The sequence below is a fragment of the Bufo bufo genome, chromosome 11 (genome assembly GCF_905171765.1).
Source record: "Bufo bufo chromosome 11, aBufBuf1.1, whole genome shotgun sequence".
Lineage (NCBI taxonomy): Eukaryota > Metazoa > Chordata > Amphibia > Anura > Bufonidae > Bufo > Bufo bufo.
In genome coordinates this window covers 700524-720033 of record NC_053399.1, presented here as the reverse complement: position 1 = coordinate 720033, position 19510 = coordinate 700524, and the positions used below count along the sequence as shown (strand labels likewise).

The window sequence follows — 19510 nt, the reverse complement described above, 5'->3', positions numbered from 1 at the left end:
ACCAGGGGTATAAGACTACTCAGTCTACTGCCCTATACATCTATATGTACCAGGGGTATAAGAGTACTCAGTCTACTGTCCTATAGATCTATATGTACCAGGGGTATAAGAGTACTCAGTCTACTGCCCTATACATCTATATGTACCAGGGGTATAAGAGTACGCAGTCTACTGCCCTATACATCTATATGTACCAGGACGTATAGGAGTCCTCAGTCTACCGTCCTATACATCTATAGGTACCAGGGGTATAAGAGTCCTCAGTCTACTGTCCTATACATCTATATGTACCAGGGGGTATAAGAGTCCTCAGTCTACTGTCCTATACATCTATATGTACCAGGGGGTATAAGACTACTCAGTCTACTGCCCTATACATCTATATGTACCAGAGGTATAAGACTACACAGTCTACTGTCCTATACATTTATATGTACCAGGGGTATAAGAGTCCTCAGTCTACTGTCCTATAGATCTATATGTACCAGGGGTATAAGAGTCCTCAGTCTACTGCCCTATACATCTATATGTACCAGGACAGATAGGAGTCCTCAGTCTACTGCCCTATACATCTATATGTACCAGGACGTATAGGAGTCCTCAGTCTACTGCCCTATAGATCTATATGTACCATGGGTATAAGAGTACTCAGTCTACTGTCCTATACATCTATATGTACCATGGGTATAAGAGTCCTCAGTCTACTGCCCTATAGATCTATATGTACCATGGGTATAAGAGTACTCAGTCTACTGTCCTATACATCTATATGTACCAGGGGTATAAGAGTACTCAGTCTACTGTCCTATACATCTATATGTACCAGGGGTATAAGAGTCCTCAGTCTACTGCCCTATACATCTATATGTACCAGGGGGTATAAGAGTACTCAGTCTACTGTCCTATACATCTATATGTACCAGGGGTATAAGAGTCCTCAGTCTACTGCCCTATACATCTATATGTACCAGGGGTATAAGAGTCTTCAGTCTACTGCCCTATACATCTATATGTACCAGGGGTATAAGAGTACTCAGTCGACTGCCCTATAGATCTATATGTACCAGGGGGTATAAGAGTCCTCAGTCTACTGCCCTATACATCTATATGTACCAGGGGGTATAAGACTACTCAGTCTACTGTCCTATACATCTATATGTACCAGGGGTATAAGAGTCCTCAGTCTACTGTCCTATAGATCTATATGTACCATGGGTATAAGAGTCCTCAGTCTACTGTCCTATACATCTATATGTACCAGGGGTATAAGAGTCCTCAGTCTACTGCCCTATACATCTATATGTACCAGGGGGTATAAGAGTCCTCAGTCTACTGTCCTATACATCTATATGTACCATGGGTATAAGAGTACTCAGTCTACTGTCCTATAGATCTATATGTACCAGGGGTATAAGACTACTCAGTCTACTGCCCTATACATCTATATGTACCAGGGGTATAAGACTACTCAGTCTACTGTCCTATACATCTATATGTACCAGGGGGTATAAGAGTACTCAGTCTACTGTCCTATACATCTATATGTACCAGGGTATAAGACTACTCAGTCTACTGTCCTATAGATCTATATGTACCAGGGGTATAAGACTACTCAGTCTACTGCCCTATACATCTATATGTACCAGGGGTATAAGACTACTCAGTCTACTGTCCTATACATCTATATGTACCAGGGGGTATAAGAGTACTCAGTCTACTGTCCTATACATCTATATGTACCAGGACATATAGGAGTCCTCAGTCTACTGTCCTATAGATCTATATGTACCAGGGGTATAAGACTACTCAGTCTACTGTCCTATACATCTATATGTACCATGGGTATAAGAGTACTCAGTCTACTGTCCTATAGATCTATATGTACCAGGGGTATAAGAGTACTCAGTCTACTGCCCTATAGATCTATATGTACCAGGGATATAAGACTACTCAGTCTACTGCCCTATACATCTATATGTACCAGGGGTATAAGAGTCTTCAGTCTACTGACCTATAGATCTATGTGTACCAGGGGTATAAGAGTCCTCAGTCTACTGCCCTATACATCTATATGTACCAGGGGTATAAGAGTCCTCAGTCTACTGTCCTATAGATCTATATGTACCATGGGTATAAGAGTACTCAGTCTACTGTCCTATAGATCTATATGTACCAGGGGTATAAGACTACTCAGTCTACTGTCCTATATATCTATATGTACCATGGGTATAAGAGTACTCAGTCTACTGTCCTATAGATCTATATGTACCATGGGTATAAGACTACTCAGTCTACTGTCCTATAGATCTATATGTACCATGGGTATAAGAGTACTCAGTCTACTGTCCTATAGATCTATATGTACCATGGGTATAAGAGTCCTCAGTCTACTGTCCTATAGATCTATATGTACCAGGGGTATAAGACTACTCAGTCTACTGTCCTATATATCTATATGTACCATGGGTATAAGAGTACTCAGTCTACTGTCCTATAGATCTATATGTACCAGGGGTATAAGAGTACTCAGTCTACTGCCCTATACATCTATATGTACCAGGACATATAGGAGTCTTCAGTCTACTGTCCTATAGATCTATATGTACCAGGGGGTATAAGAGTCCTCAGTCTACTGTCCTATACATCTATATGTACCAGGGGTATAAGAGTCCTCAGTCTACTGTCCTATAGATCTATATGTACCAGGACAGATAGGAGTCCTCAGTCTACTGTCCTATAGATCTATATGTACTAGGGGGTATAAGAGTCCTCAGTCTACTGCCCTATACATCTATATGTACCAGGACGTATAGGAGTCCTCAGTCTACTGTCCTATAGATCTATATGTACCAGGGGGTATAAGAGTCCTTAGTCTACTGTCCTATACATCTATATGTACCATGGGTATAAGAGTACTCAGTCTACTGCCCTATACATCTATATGTACCAGGGGTATAAGAGTACTCAGTCTACTGCCCTATAGATCTATATGTACCAGGGGTATAAGACTACTCAGTCTACTGTCCTATACATCTATATGTACCAGGGGGTATAAGAGTACTCAGTCTACTGTCCTATACATCTATATGTACCAGGGGTATAAGAGTCCTCAGTCTACTGCCCTATACATCTATATGTACCAGGGGGTATAAGAGTCCTCAGTCTACTGCCCTATACATCTATATGTACCAGGGGGTATAAGAGTCTTCAGTCTACTGCCCTATACATCTATATGTACCAGGGGTATAAGAGTACTCAGTCTACTGCCCTATACATCTATATGTACCAGGGGGTATAAGACTACACAGTCTACTGTCCTATACATCTATATGTACCAGGGGTATAAGAGTCCTCAGTCTACTGTCCTATAGATCTATATGTACTAGGGGGTATAAGAGTCCTCAGTCTACTGCCCTATACATCTATATGTACCAGGACGTATAGGAGTCCTCAGTCTACTGTCCTATAGATCTATATGTACCATGGGTATAAGACTACTCAGTCTACTGTCCTATAGATCTATATGTACCATGGGTATAAGAGTACTCAGTCTACTGTCCTATAGATCTATATGTACCATGGGTATAAGAGTACTCAGTCTACTGTCCTATAGATCTATATGTACCAGGGGGTATAAGAGTCCTCAGTCTACTGCCCTATACATCTCTATGTACCAGGGGTATAAGAGTCCTCAGTCTACTGTCCTATAGATCTATATGTACCAGGGGGTATAAGAGTCCTCAGTCTACTGTCCTATACATCTATATGTACCATGGGTATAAGAGTCCTCAGTCTACTGTCCTATAGATCTATATGTACCAGGGGTATAAGAGTACTCAGTCTACTGCCCTATAGATCTATATGTACCATGGGTATAAGAGTACTCAGTCTACTGTCCTATACATCTATATGTACCAGGACATATAGGAGTCTTCAGTCTACTGTCCTATAGATCTATATGTACCAGGGGGTATAAGAGTCCTTAGTCTACTGTCCTATACATCTATATGTACCATGGGTATAAGAGTACTCAGTCTACTGCCCTATACATCTATATGTACCAGGGGTATAAGAGTACTCAGTCTACTGCCCTATACATCTATATGTACCAGGGGTATAAGAGTCCTCAGTCTACTGCACTATAGATCTATATGTACCAGGACGTATAGGAGTCCTCAGTCTACTGTCCTATACATCTATATGTACCAGGGGTATAAGAGTACTCAGTCTACTGCCCTATACATCTATATGTACCAGGGGTATAAGAGTACTCAGTCTACTGCCCTATACATCTATATGTACCAGGGGTATAAGAGTACTCAGTCTACTGCCCTATAGATCTATATGTACCAGGGGTATAAGACTACTCAGTCTACTGTCCTATACATCTATATGTACCAGGGGGTATAAGAGTACTCAGTCTACTGTCATATACATCTATATGTACCAGGGGTATAATAGTCCTCAGTCTACTGCCCTATACATCTATATGTACCAGGGGGTATAAGAGTCCTCAGTCTACTGCCCTATACATCTATATGTACCAGGGGGTATAAGAGTCTTCAGTCTACTGCCCTATACATCTATATGTACCAGGGGTATAAGAGTCTTCAGTCTACTGCCCTATACATCTATATGTACCAGGGGTATAAGAGTCCTCAGTCTACTGTCCTATAGATCTATATGTACCAGGGGTATAAGAGTACGCAGTCTACTGCCCTATACATCTATATGTACCAGGGGTATAAGAGTACGCAGTCTACTGCCCTATACATCTATATGTACCAGGACGTATAGGAGTCCTCAGTCTACCGTCCTATACATCTATAGGTACCAGGGGTATAAGAGTCCTCAGTCTACCGTCCTATACATCTATAGGTACCAGGGGTATAAGAGTCCTCAGTCTACTGTCCTATACATCTATATGTACCAGGGGTATAAGACTACTCAGTCTACTGTCCTATACATCTATATGTACCAGGGGTATAAGACTACTCAGTCTACTGTCCTATACATCTATATGTACCAGGGGTATAAGAGTCCTCAGTCTACTGTCCTATACATCTATATGTACCAGGGGTATAAGAGTCCTCAGTCTACTGCCCTATACATCTATATGTACCAGGGGTATAAGAGTACTCAGTCTACTGTCCGATACATCTATATGTACCAGGACATATAGGAGTCCTCAGTCTACTGCCCTATACATCTATATGTACCAGGACATATAGGAGTCTTCAGTCTACTGCCCTATAGATCTATATGTACCAGGGGTATAAGAGTACTCAGTCTACTGCCCTATAGATCTATGTGTACCAGGACGTATAGGAGTCCTCAGTCTACTGTCCTATAGATCTATATGTACCAGGACATATAGGAGTCTTCAGTCTACTGCCCTATAGATCTATATGTACCAGGACATATAGGAGTCTTCAGTCTACTGCCCTATAGATCTATATGTACCAGGACATATAGGAGTCCTCAGTCTACTGCCCTATAGATCTATATGTACCAGGACATATAGGAGTCTTCAGTCTACTGCCCTATAGATCTATATGTACCAGGGGTATAAGAGTACTCAGTCTACTGCCCTATAGATCTATGTGTACCAGGACGTATAGGAGTCCTCAGTCTACTGTCCTATAGATCTATATGTACCAGGACATATAGGAGTCTTCAGTCTACTGCCCTATAGATCTATATGTACCAGGGGTATAAGAGTCCTCAGTCTACTGTCCTATAGATCTATATGTACCAGGGGTATAAGAGTCCTCAGTCTACTGTCCTATACATCTATATGTACCAGGGGTATAAGAGTCCTCAGTCTACTGCCCTATACATCTATATGTACCAGGGGTATAAGAGTCCTCAGTCTACTGCCCTATACATCTATATGTACCAGGGGTATAAGAGTACTCAGTCTACTGTCCGATACATCTATATGTACCAGGGGTATAAGAGTCCTTAGTCTACTGTCCTATAGATCTATATGTACCATGGGTATAAGACTACTCAGTCCACTGTCCTATACATCTATATGTACCAGGACATATAGGAGTCTTCAGTCTACTGTCCTATAGATCTATGTGTACCAGGGGGTATAAGAGTCCTCAGTCTACTGCCCTATACATCTATATGTACCAGGACATATAGGAGTCTTCAGGCTACTGTCCTATAGATCTATGTGTACCAGGACGTATAGGAGTCCTCAGTCTACTGTCCTATAGATCTATATGTACCAGGACATATAGGAGTCTTCAGTCTACTGTCCTATACATCTATATGTACCAAGGGGTATAAGAGTCCTCAGTCTACTGCCCTATACATCTATATGTACCAGGGGTATAAGAGTCCTCAGTCTACTGTCCTATAGATCTATATGTACCAGGGGTATAAGAGTCCTCAGTCTACTGTCCTATACATCTATATGTACCAGGGGGTATAAGAGTCCTCAGTCTACTGTCCTATACATCTATATGTACCATGGGTATAAGAGTACTCAGTCTACTGTCCTATAGATCTATATGTACCAGGGGTATAAGAGTAATCAGTCTACTGTCCTATAGATCTATATGTACCATGGGTATAAGAGTCCTCAGTCTACTGTCCTATACATCTATATGTACCAGGGGGTATAAGAGTACTCAGTCTACTGTCCTATCGATCTATATGTACCAGGGTTATAAGAGTCCTCAGTCTACTGCCCTATACATCTATATGTACCATGGGTATAAGAGTCCTCAGTCTACTGTCCTATAGATCTATATGTACCATGGGTATAAGAGTACTCAGTCTACTGTCCTATACATCTATATGTACCAGGACATATAGGAGTCCTCAGTCTACTGTCCTATAGATCTATATGTACCAGGGGTATAAGACTACTCAGTCTACTGCCCTATAGATCTATATGTACCAGGGGGTATAAGAGTACTCAGTATACTGCCCCATACATCTATATGTACCAGGACATATAGGAGTCTTCAGTCTACTGCCCTGTAGATCTATATGTACCAGGACGTATAGGAGTCCTCAGTCTACTGTCCTATAGATCTATATGTACCAGGGGTATAAGACTACTCAGTCTACTGCCCTATACATCTATATGTACCAGGGGTATAAGAGTCCTCAGTCTACTGTCCTATAGATCTATATGTACCATGGGTATAAGAGTCCTCAGTCTACTGTCCTATAGATCTATATGTACCAGGGGGTATAAGAGTCCTCAGTCTACTGCCCTATACATCTATATGTACCAGGGGGTATAAGAGTCCTCAGTCTACTGTCCTATAGATCTATATGTACCAGGGGTATAAGACTACTCAGTCTACTACCATATACATCTATATGTACCAGGACGTATAGGAGTCCTCAGTCTACTGTCCTATAGATCTATATGTACCAGGGGTATAAGACTACTCAGTCTACTGTCCTATACATCTATATGTACCATGGGTATAAGAGTACTCAGTCTACTGTCCTATAGATCTATATGTACCAGGGGTATAAGAGTACTCAGTCTACTGTCCTATAGATCTATATGTACCAGGGGTATAAGACTACTCAGTCTACTGCCCTATACATCTATATGTACCAGGGGTATAAGAGTCCTCGGTCTACTCTCTATATGATGTACTGTGTTTCTCTGCAGGTTTCTTTGCGCTCTTGGCCTTGTCAGTATACACAGGGGTGACCGTCAACTTCTTCGGGAAACGTTACGTAGACTGGAGGTTTTCCTGGTCCTACATCTTGGGTTGGATTGGAATCATTCTCACCATGTCAGCAGGTAAAGTCAGTGCTCATCAACCCCATCATCACATATTTCCCACACTGCGCACACTGCCGCATTGTTCTGCTTCTCTACAACATCTGGAGCTGCCGGGAAGACGTTTCCGTGAGAACTAAATGTTGATGGTTTCCTTGTCTGTTACCAAAATGACTTCAGTGTGTTCTTGAGATGGATCAGGGATGATGGGAGTGATACATATCAGACATATCACAATGGGAGCTGCTGGGGTCAGGGATAATGGGAGTGACACATGAAACAGTTCCGACTGGGAGCTGCTGGGGTTAGGGGGTCAGGGATAATGGGAGTGATACATTTTCTCTATCTGTCCACACTTGTGCAGCTCTCTGGCCACTCTCATCTCCCTGCTCTGTATTTCCAGGTATCTTCCACATCTGCGCCTACATCAGGAACGGCTCTCAAGACGCAGCCAACGTCCCCAGCGGATGAGCTGCTCCGGAGCCGCCGCCATGTCCATAGTTTCTTCTTTCCCTCTCAATGATGCCCCAGAACTTTTCTACTGGCACCTGTTTCCTAGATGATGGATGGTTTAGGGTTGTCCCGTTGCCTGCTTCATATTGATGGACTGTAATTAAACCTAATTATCTGTCGTAATAAACTGTCAATGTCGTGGAATGAATGAAATTCAGAAAAGAAGAAATCGACTAAAACGAGAAATTCAGAACCAGCATTTATATATGGAGAAAACAGAAATGTAGACGACAAGAAAGGTTCATGGCCAAAGAGCAAAACTAACTCCAAAATGTTCTTCAATTATATAAATGGTAAAAAGTATAAATCTAAAAAGGTAGGGGAGATGTAGAGCCGGACGAGGGAGGAGCACAGAGTGATGAGGGGGGAGTTGTAGAGCCGGACGCGGGGGGAGCACAGAGTGATGAGGGGGAGTTGTAGAGGAGGATGAGGGAGGAGCACAGAGTGATGAGGGGGGGGGGAGTTGTAGAGGAGGATGAGGGGGGAGCACAGAGTGATGAGGGGGAGTTGTAGAGGAGGATGAGGGAGGAGCACAGAGTGATGAGGGTGGAGTTGTAGAGCCGGACCAGGGGGGAGCACAGAGTGATGAGGGGGAGTTGTAGAGGAGGATGAGGGAGGAGCACAGAGTGATGAGGGTGGAGTTGTAGAAGAGGATGAGGGAGGAGCACAGAGTGATGAGGGGGGAGATGTAGAGCCGGACGAGGGAGGAGCACAGAGTGATGAGGGGGGAGTTGTATAAGAGGATGAGGGAGGAGCACAGAGTGATGAGGGGGGGGGGGTTGTAGAGGAGGATGAGGGGGGAGCACAGAGTGATGAGGGGGAGTTGTAGAGGAGGATGAGGGGGGAGCACAGAGTGATGAGGGGGAGTTGTAGAGGAGGATGAGGGAGGAGCACAGAGTGATGAGGGTGGAGTTGTAGAGCCGGACCAGGGGGGAGCACAGAGTGATGAGGGGGGAGATGTAGAGGAGGATGAGGGAGGAGCACAGAGTGATGAGGGTGGAGTTGTAGAAGAGGATGAGGGAGGAGCACAGAGTGATGAGGGGGGAGATGTAGAGCCGGACGAGGGAGGAGCACAGAGTGATGAGGGGGGAGTTGTATAAGAGGATGAGGGAGGAGCACAGAGTGATGAGGGGGGAGATGTAGAAGAGGATGAGGGAGGAGCACAGAGTGATGAGGGGGGAGTTGTAGAGCCGGACGAGGGAGGAGCACAGAGTGATGAGGGGGGAGATGTAGAGCCGGACGAGGGAGGAGCACAGAGTGAGGAGGGGGGAGATGTAGAGCTGGACGAGGTAGGAGCACAGAGTGATGAGGGGGGAGATGTAGAGCCGGACGAGGGAGGATCACAGAGTGATGAGGGGGGAGATGTAGAGCCGCACGAGGGAGGAGCACAGAGTGATGAGGGGTGAGTTGTAGAGGAGGATGAGGGAGGAGCACAGAGTGATGAGGGGAGAGTTGTAGAGGAGCATGAGGGAGGAGCACAGAGTGAGGATGGGGAGATGTAGAGCCGGACGAGGGAGGAGCACAGAGTGATGAGGGGGGAGATGTAGAGCCGGACGAGGGAGGAGCACAGAGTGAGGAGGGGGGAGATGTAGAGCCGGACGAGGGAGGAGCACAGAGTGATGAGGGGGGAGATGTAGAGCCGGACGAGGGAGGAGCACAGAGTGATGAGGGGGGAGATGTAGAGCCGGACGAGGGAGGAGCACACAGAGTGATGAAGGGGGAGTTGTAGAGGAGGATGAGGGGGGAGATGTAGAGCCGGACGAGGGAGGATCACAGATTGATGAGGGGGGAGATGTAGAGCCGGACGAGGGAGGAGCACAGAGTGATGAGGGGGGGGAAATGTAGAAGAGGATGAGGGAGGAGTTTTAGAGGAAGATGAGGGAGGAGCACAGAGTGATGAGGGGGGAGTTGTAGAGGAGTATGAGGGAGGAGCACAGAGTGATGAGGGGGGGAGTTGTAGAAGATGATGAGGGAGGAGTTTTAGAGGAAGATGAGGGAGGAGCACAGAGTGATGAGGGGGGAGTTGTAGAAGAGGATGAGGAAGGAGCACAGAGTGATGAGGGGGGGGGGGAGATGTAGAGGAGGATGAGAGAGAAGCACAGAGTGATGAGGGGGAGTTGTAGAGGAGGATGAGGGAGGAGCACAGAGTGATGAGGGGGGAGTTGTAGAGGAGGATGAGGGAGGAGCACAGAGTGATGAGGGGGAGATGTAGAGGAGGATGAGGAAGGAGCACAGAGTGATGAGGGGAGAGTTGTAGAGGAGGATGAGGGAGGAGCACAGAGTGATGAGGGGGGAATTGTAGAAGAGGATGAGGGAGGAGCACAGAGTGATGAGGGGGGAATTGTAGAAGAGGATGAGGGAGGAGCACAGAGTGATGAGGGTGGAGTTGTAGGGGAGGATGAGGGAGGACAACAGAGTGATGAAAGGGGAGTTGCAGAAGAGGATGAAGGAGGAGCACAGAGTGATGAGGGGGGAGATGTAGAAGAGGATGAGAGAGGAGCACAGAGTGATGAGGGGGGGAGATGTAGAAGAGGATGAGAGAGGAGCACAGAGTGATGAGGGTGGAGTTGTAGAAGAGGATGAGGGAGGAGCACAAAGTGATGAGGGGGCAGTTGCAGACAGCGACGAGGAGATAGCAAAGATGAAATGCAGAATGTAAAAGTAAATTTCCCCATTAAAAGTGCCCTGTCTGACCCAGGAAGAGGTACAGCGGCATCTTAAAAAGATGAATAGACAAATTACTGGGACCAGATGGCATACACCACCGTATCTTAAGAGAATTAAGTTGCCAGACCCTTATTTCTGATATTTATAGACTCTATACTGACAGGATTGGCGCATAGCAAACCTAGTGCAAATATTCTAAAAGGGTCCAAAAACAGAGCCCGGAAATAGGCCGGTAAGTTTAACATCTGTCGTGGGTAAACAGTTTGAAGGGTTTCTAAGAGATATTGTCTTGGAGTACCTCAATTAAAATAAGCAAATAACGCCATATCAGTATGGCTTCATGGAGGATCGGTCATGTCAGACTAATTTAATCAGTTTTTATGAGGAAGTAAGTTCTAAACTGAACTGGGGTGAATCAATAGATGTTTTATATCAGGGGTCAGCAACTTCCGGCACTCAAGCTGTGGTGAAACTACAACTATCAGCATGCTCCATTCACTTCTATGGGAGTCCTTAGAACACCCAAACAAGTATGCATGCTGGGAATAGAAGTTTCATGACAGCTGGAGTGCTGAAGGTTACTGACCCCTGATATAAGACATCCATTGATTCACCCCAGTTCAGTCTAGAACTTACCTCCTCATAGAAACTGACCCGTCTTATATCATGACTTCTTTAAAGCATTTTAAACTGTACCACATGAAATGCTAGTATATACAATTAGAATGCTTGGACTGGGAGAATGCTTCTACTGTAAGAGCAGAGAGACCATGGACTCTTTACTGTAAGAGCACTGAGACTGTGGACTCTTTACTGTAAGAGCAGTGAGACTATGAACTCTTTACTGTAAGAGCAGTGAGACTATGGACTCTTTACTGTAAGAGCAGTGAGACTATGGACTCTTTACTGCAAGAGCAGTGAGACTATGGACTCTTTACTGCAAGAGCAGTGAGACTATGGACTCTTTACTGTAAGAGCACTGAGACTGTGGACTCTATACTGTAAGAGCAGTGAGACTATGGACTGTATACTGTAAGAGCAGTGAGACTATGGACTCTATACTGTAAGAGCAGTGAGACTATGGACTCTACTGTAAGAGCAGTGAGACTATGGACTCTTTACTGTAAGAGCAGTGAGACTATGGACTCTTTACTGTAAGAGCAGTGAGACTATGGACTCTATACTGTAAGAGCAGTGAGACTATGGACTCTTTACTGTAAGAGCAGTGAGACTATGGACTCTTTACTGTAAGAGCAGTGAGACTATGGACTCTTTACTGTAAGAGCAGTGAGACTATGGACTCTATACTGTAAGAGCAGTGAGACTATGGACTCTTTACTGTAAGAGCAGTGAGACTATGGATTCTTTACTGTAAGAGCAGTGAGACTATGGATTCTTTACTGTAAGAGCAGTGAGACTATGGACTCTATACTGTAAGAGCAGTGAGACTATGGATTCTTTACAGTAAGAGCAGTGAGACTATGGATTCTTTACGGTAAGAGCAGTGAGACTATGGACTCTTTACGGTAAGAGCAGTGAGACTATGGACTCTATACTGTAAGAGCAGTGAGACTATGGACTCTTTACTGTAAGAGCAGTGAGACTATAGACTCTTTACTGTAAGAGCAGTGAGACTATGGACTCTTTACTGTAAGAGCAGTGAGACTATGGACTCTATACTGTAAGAACAGTGAGACTATGGATTCTTTACTGTAAGAGCAGTGAGACTATGGACTCTTTACTGTAAGAGCAGTGAGACTATGGACTCTTTACTGTAAGAGCAGTGAGACTATGGACTCTGTACTGTAAGAGCAGTGAGACTATGGACTCTTTACTGTAAGAGCAGTGAGACTATGGACTCTATACTGTAAGAGCAGTGAGACTATGGACTCTTTACTGTAAGAGCAGTGAGACTGTGGACTCTTTACTGCAAGAGCAGTGAGACTATGGACTCTTTACTGCAAGAGCAGTGAGACTATGGACTCTTTACTGTAAGAGCACTGAGACTGTGGACTCTATACTGTAAGAGCAGTGAGACTATGGACTGTATACTGTAAGAGCAGTGAGACTATGGACTCTTTACTGTAAGAGCAGTGAGACTATGGACTCTTTACTGTAAGAGCAGTGAGACTATGGACTCTTTACTGTAAGAGCAGTGAGACTATGGACTCTATACTGTAAGAGCAGTGAGACTATGGACTCTTTACTGTAAGAGCAGTGAGACTATGGACTCTTTACTGTAAGAGCAGTGAGACTATGGACTCTTTACTGTAAGAGCAGTGAGACTATGGACTCTATACTGTAAGAGCAGTGAGACTATGGACTCTTTACTGTAAGAGCAGTGAGACTATGGATTCTTTACTGTAAGAGCAGTGAGACTATGGATTCTTTACTGTAAGAGCAGTGAGACTATGGACTCTATACTGTAAGAGCAGTGAGACTATGGATTCTTTACAGTAAGAGCAGTGAGACTATGGATTCTTTACGGTAAGAGCAGTGAGACTATGGACTCTTTACGGTAAGAGCAGTGAGACTATGGACTCTATACTGTAAGAGCAGTGAGACTATGGACTCTTTACTGTAAGAGCAGTGAGACTATAGACTCTTTACTGTAAGAGCAGTGAGACTATGGACTCTTTACTGTAAGAGCAGTGAGACTATGGACTCTATACTGTAAGAACAGTGAGACTATGGATTCTTTACTGTAAGAGCAGTGAGACTATGGACTCTTTACTGTAAGAGCAGTGAGACTATGGACTCTTTACTGTAAGAGCAGTGAGACTATGGACTCTGTACTGTAAGAGCAGTGAGACTATGGACTCTTTACTGTAAGAGCAGTGAGACTATGGACTCTATACTGTAAGAGCAGTGAGACTATGGACTCTTTACTGTAAGAGCAGTGAGACTGTGGACTCTTTACTGTAAGAGCAGTGAGACTATGGACTCTTTACTGTAAGAGCAGTCAGACTATGGACTCTGTACTGTAAGAGCAGTGAGACTATGGACTCTGTACTGTAAGAGCAGTGAGACTATGGACTCTTTACTGTAAGAGCAGTGAGACTATGGACTCTTTACTGTAAGAGCAGTGAGACTATGGACTCTATACTGTAAGAGCAGTGAGACTATGGACTCTTTACTGTAAGAGCAGTGAGACTATGGATTCTTTACTGTAAGAGCAGTGAGACTATGGATTCTTTACTGTAAGAGCAGTGAGACTATGGACTCTATACTGTAAGAGCAGTGAGACTATGGATTCTTTACAGTAAGAGCAGTGAGACTATGGATTCTTTACGGTAAGAGCAGTGAGACTATGGACTCTTTACGGTAAGAGCAGTGAGACTATGGACTCTATACTGTAAGAGCAGTGAGACTATGGACTCTTTACTGTAAGAGCAGTGAGACTATAGACTCTTTACTGTAAGAGCAGTGAGACTATGGACTCTTTACTGTAAGAGCAGTGAGACTATGGACTCTATACTGTAAGAACAGTGAGACTATGGATTCTTTACTGTAAGAGCAGTGAGACTATGGGCTCTTTACTGTAAGAGCAGAGAGACTATGGACTCTTTACAGAAAGAGCAGTGAGACTATGGATTCTTTACAGAAAGAGCAGTGAGACTATGGACTCTTTACTGTAAGAGCAGTGAGACTATAGACTCTTTACTGTAAGAGCAGTGAGACTATGGACTCTTTACTGTAAGAGCAGTGAGACTATGGACTCTATACTGTAAGAACAGTGAGACTATGGATTCTTTACTGTAAGAGCAGTGAGACTATGGGCTCTTTACTGTAAGAGCAGAGAGACTATGGACTCTTTACAGAAAGAGCAGTGAGACTATGGACTGTATACTGTAAGAGCAGTGAGACTATGGATTCTTTACTGTAAGAGCAGTGAGACTATGGACTCTATACTGTAAGAACAGTGAGACTATGGATTCTTTACTGTAAGAGCAGTGAGACTATGGGCTCTTTACTGTAAGAGCAGAGAGACTATGGACTCTTTACAGAAAGAGCAGTGAGACTAAGGACTCTTTACTGTAAGAGCAGTGAGACTATGGGCTCTTTACTGTAAGAGCAGAGAGACTATGGACTCTTTACAGAAAGAGCAGTGAGACTATGGACTGTATACTGTAAGAGCAGTGAGACTATGGATTCTTTACTGTAAGAGCAGTGAGACTATGGACTCTATACTGTAAGAACAGTGAGACTATGGATTCTTTACTGTAAGAGCAGTCAGACTATGGACTCTGTACTGTAAGAGCAGTGAGACTATGGACTCTTTACTGTAAGAGCAGTGAGACTATGGACTCTTTACTGCAAGAGCAGTGAGACTATGGACTCTATACTGTAAGAACAGTGAGACTATGGATTCTTTACTGTAAGAGCAGTGAGACTATGGGCTCTTTACTGTAAGAGCAGAGAGACTATGGACTCTTTACAGAAAGAGCAGTGAGACTATGGATTCTTTACAGAAAGAGCGGTGAGATCAAGAGGCTGCGATAGATGATTAACTGAACTCGCTGAAGAAGGACCTGGGGGATATTTCATGTTATAGCTCCAGATGTCTGGTGAAGGGTTGCAGCCATTAGGGAGATCTCTGTGCACTCTCTATATGTGCAGTATATTATAGATACTTCTTCTACATTACAATTAGATCTCCTAAATCCTTGTTTCTCCAGACTGAATAACACAACGTTCCATGACCCGTCTTATTCTGCATTCCACCCATCCCTTGTGGTAGCCCTCCTCTGTCCCGCTCTAGTGTGGTGAGCACCTCTTATACCCAGGTGCCTGGTGCTGTACACTCACATCTCAAGGCTTGCAGGAAACAGTAGTCCACAATTTTCTGGTTGAGTTCAACAATTCTATAAAATTTACTCCAGACGCTCACGTGTTTCATACTGTAAAATTCTTACCGTAGACAATCAGTCTAGTGATGTGTAGAGAGGCTATGCCCACAAACATACACCTACACCCCTCCCCCAATGGTTACACCCTCGGGGGGGGGTCACAAATATCCAGACTCCAAATCCTGAAAAACCACTCATGAAAGGCCTCAGGACACAAGGGGTCACAGACACCTACTTCCAAGCAGACAAAGAGTCAGCTGTCACATAACGCGGAGCAGGAGTATCACCTGCTCACGCTGTACTGACCCAGGAGCGGGCGGTGGACGAGGAATATTTGGGGTTACTCTGCTCTATCCTCCATTCTCCGTGAAGTAGAGCACCCCATGCACAAAGACCAAAAATTGACTGGCAGGGTTCCTGTAAGGCCTGGTTAGCACCTTCTTCCTTCTTCTTCACGTGGACTGGTCAGAAATAAAATTTTGATACGGCCTAAGGTCCCGTGTCCCCGGACCCCTCTTCCTCGTAAGACCACCTGCAACCTGGGTTTCTGTCGCCCCCCTAAAGTCGGGATTTGCTCCCTTCTTACACCATGAGGGCCAGCGGTTTCAGGAGGACCTGGTCCAGCTATCACTGAAATGACTGTAGACCATGGCTGGGATGAGGAGAAGTAGAGTTTATGGCGGTTTATTAATGAAGCGGTGGCGGAGCCCCCCTTTACACACACAATGTTCATGCCTCATTTATTTCTACAGATGGTTTTCTGGGTCTCGACCGTCTCATAGATATCACCAGGACCTGGAATATGAAGACTAAGGCCTCATGCACACGACCGTGGTTTGGTTCACTTCAATGGGGCCGCAAAAGATGCAGACAGCACTCCATGTGCAGTCCACATCCGTTGCTCTGTTCCGTGGCCCCGTTCGTGTCCGTTTTGCGTACAAGAATAGGCATTTCTATAATGGGCCGTCTGTTCCGTTCTGCAATTTGCAGACCACAAAACACGGCACGTTTGTGTCCATGAGGCCTAAAGCTAGATTTACACGAGTGGCCGATTGTCGGAAAGGAACAGTCTGCTGCTCGTCAGTGGAGGAGACACATTTACATGCAGTGATCTCCTCCACAGTATAAGGAGCAGTGATCTCCTCCACAGTATAAGGAGCAGTGATCACTACTGCCATCGCTCATCCTCATATAGAAGTTTTCCCTCCTGACAATCACCTACTCGTCAGTGGAGGAGACCCATTTACAAGCAGTGATCTCCTCCACAGTATAGGGAACAGTGATCTCCTCCACAGTATAAGGAGTAGTGATCACTACTGCCATCGCTCATCCTCATATAGAAGTTTTCCCTCCTGACAATCACCTGCTCGTCAGTGGAGGAGACCCATTTACAAGCAGTGATCTCCTCCACAGTATAGGGAGCAGTGATCACTAATGTCACCGCTTTAGGCTGGTTCACACAGTTCATGGGGGTCATTTATCAGTGCTATTTCTGTATGTACGAGTGTTTTTGGCAGCCTATTATTTTGTGCCTGATTTTTTCTTCTCTTTTTCCTGGTTTGACAGATTTTTGTCTCATTTTGTGGGGCGGTTTACTCGGCGTGTAGGTTTTAGACTGATGTAAAGGGCTGTCTCACTTTAGCAGATCCCCTTTATCATGTAGACATAATGAATACCAGGCCCTTCCTAATGTATTGGGATTCTCCATGTTGTCCCCTTTGCTGGCTGCATTCAGTTTTCCATCACATTACAGACTGTTCGTTTCCATGGTTACGACCACCCTACAATCCAGCAGCGGTGGTCGGGCTTGTACACTATAGAAGCACCAGCCTATGGGCACTCCGGTGTTCCATGATATTTCCCCCACTCGTGAAATTTCCCTACCCTCATCACTTCCTGCTGTGACGCGGCCGCAATGGATATGACGTTCCCAGCTTTGGAGGTGGGCCGCGCAGGCGCACAATGACGGGCGAGGGAAATTTCACACCAGAGTTGGGGAGAAGGGGCCACCTAATGCGCTTGCGCCTTACCTCTTAGCTGGACACCGGCCGACACTGCGCATGCGCCGGGCGCAGCTGGTTTCAGATGATCAGACAGACATCCCTGTCCGCTGGTGTGCACGCACAGTGTATCCCGATGGGAGTAGTTGGCCGAGCTTGCGCACTGGCCCGTAATTTTTCCCTACCCTCTAATTGCTGGCGAGGCTCCCGGCGCATGAGCAGTGTCGGCCGATGTCCAGCTGAGAGATAAGGCGCAAGGGCATTAGGTGGCCACTTCTACCCAACTCTGGTGTGAAATTTCCCTAACCCATCGTTGTGCGCCTGCGAATCGCGGCACACCTCCTTCCAAAGCTGGGAACGTCATATCCGGTGCGGACGCGTCACAACAGGAAGTGACGAGGGTAGGGAAATTATACGGGTACGGAAATATCACGGAACATCGGCATTCGTAGCCACCATGGAGACCTGCGCTTTTTCCTATAGTGTGCAAGAACGACCGCTGCTGATGGATTACAGGGTGGGCGTAACCATGGAAACGACAATTGTATAAAGTGATGGAAAAAAATTAATCCATTCGGCAAAGTAAATAATATGGAGAGCCTGGTATTCCCGTCATCTACAGGATAGAGGCCATCTGCTGAAGTGAGAGGACCCCTTTAAGTGCGCCTCTTTTTTACTAGAATTGGTTGCAAGTTGGGTGCAATTTTTACACCTTTTCATGGGTGGCGTAGGGCAGTGTTGTGCGCGGCCAGAGCATCAGCGACTAGACGCAACCGTTTACCTAACATGACACTGCCCTGTTGCTCTTAATTCGAGAGCCGACCGATGAGAAGGGTAATTGTCAACAACCCACCTGACGATTACAAAGACCCTCGTCTCATCACCCGCCCAGAAACTGCGTATAAATACTGACAATGCGCTACACACTCTACAGGACGGGCGAGCACGAGGATAACCTCCATATCTCCAGATACGTGTAGGACTCACCATGGAAGGGTCACCAGAACCACAGCAGATACTTCTCTGAACACAGCATGTCCTCCGCTCACAGCCAAAGTCCCTAATCAACTGCCTACAGAGCAACACCTGGAGCAAAAACTGAGCGGAGAGCCCCCCCCCAGTCTACAGCGACTCAAAAAACCAGGACCCCAGACTCCACCTAATAACACATTCATCCTTCTAGAACCTATAGCACTGACAGCCGGAGAGGCCCCCCAGTCTACAGCGACTCCTAAATCCAGGACCCCAGACTCAACCTAATAACACATTCATTCTTCCAGAACCTATAGCACTGACAGCCGGAGAGGCCCCCAGTCTACAGCCACTCCTAAATCCAGGACCCCAGACTCCACCTAATAACACATTCATCCTTCCCGAACCTATAGCACTGACAGCCGGAGAGGCCCCCAGTCTACAGCCACTCCTAAATCCAGGACCCCAGACTCCACCTAATAACACATTCATCCTTCTAGAACCTATAGCACTGACAGCCGGAGAGGCCCCCCAGTCTACAGCGACTCCTAAATCCAGGACCCCAGACTCCACCTAATAACACATTCATCCTTCCAGAACCTATAGCACTGACAGCCGGAGAGGCCCCCAGTCTACAGCCACTCCTAAATCCAGGACACCAGACTCCACCTAATAACACATTCATCCTTCCAGAACCTATAGCACTGACAGCCGGAGAGGCCCCCAGTCTACAGCCACTCCTA

The 19510-nt window shown here is 45.4% G+C and overlaps 2 protein-coding genes across 2 annotated transcripts in view; one reads left to right on the top strand and one right to left on the bottom strand.

The window, feature by feature from the left end:
* The window catches only part of LOC120982095 (lens fiber membrane intrinsic protein-like), a 32540-nt gene extending 24191 nt beyond the window's left edge, over positions 1-8349 (top strand). The window contains exons 4-5 of the mRNA XM_040412042.1: positions 7652-7786; positions 8169-8349. Coding sequence (XP_040267976.1) covers positions 7652-7786; positions 8169-8236 — 203 coding nt within the window. The 3' untranslated portion in view covers positions 8237-8349. The remainder of the gene's footprint in view (positions 1-7651; positions 7787-8168) is intronic.
* Positions 1-19510, bottom strand: part of LOC120982092 (C-X-C chemokine receptor type 6-like) — a 318496-nt gene that overhangs the window by 293360 nt on the left and 5626 nt on the right. The window lies entirely within an intron of this gene.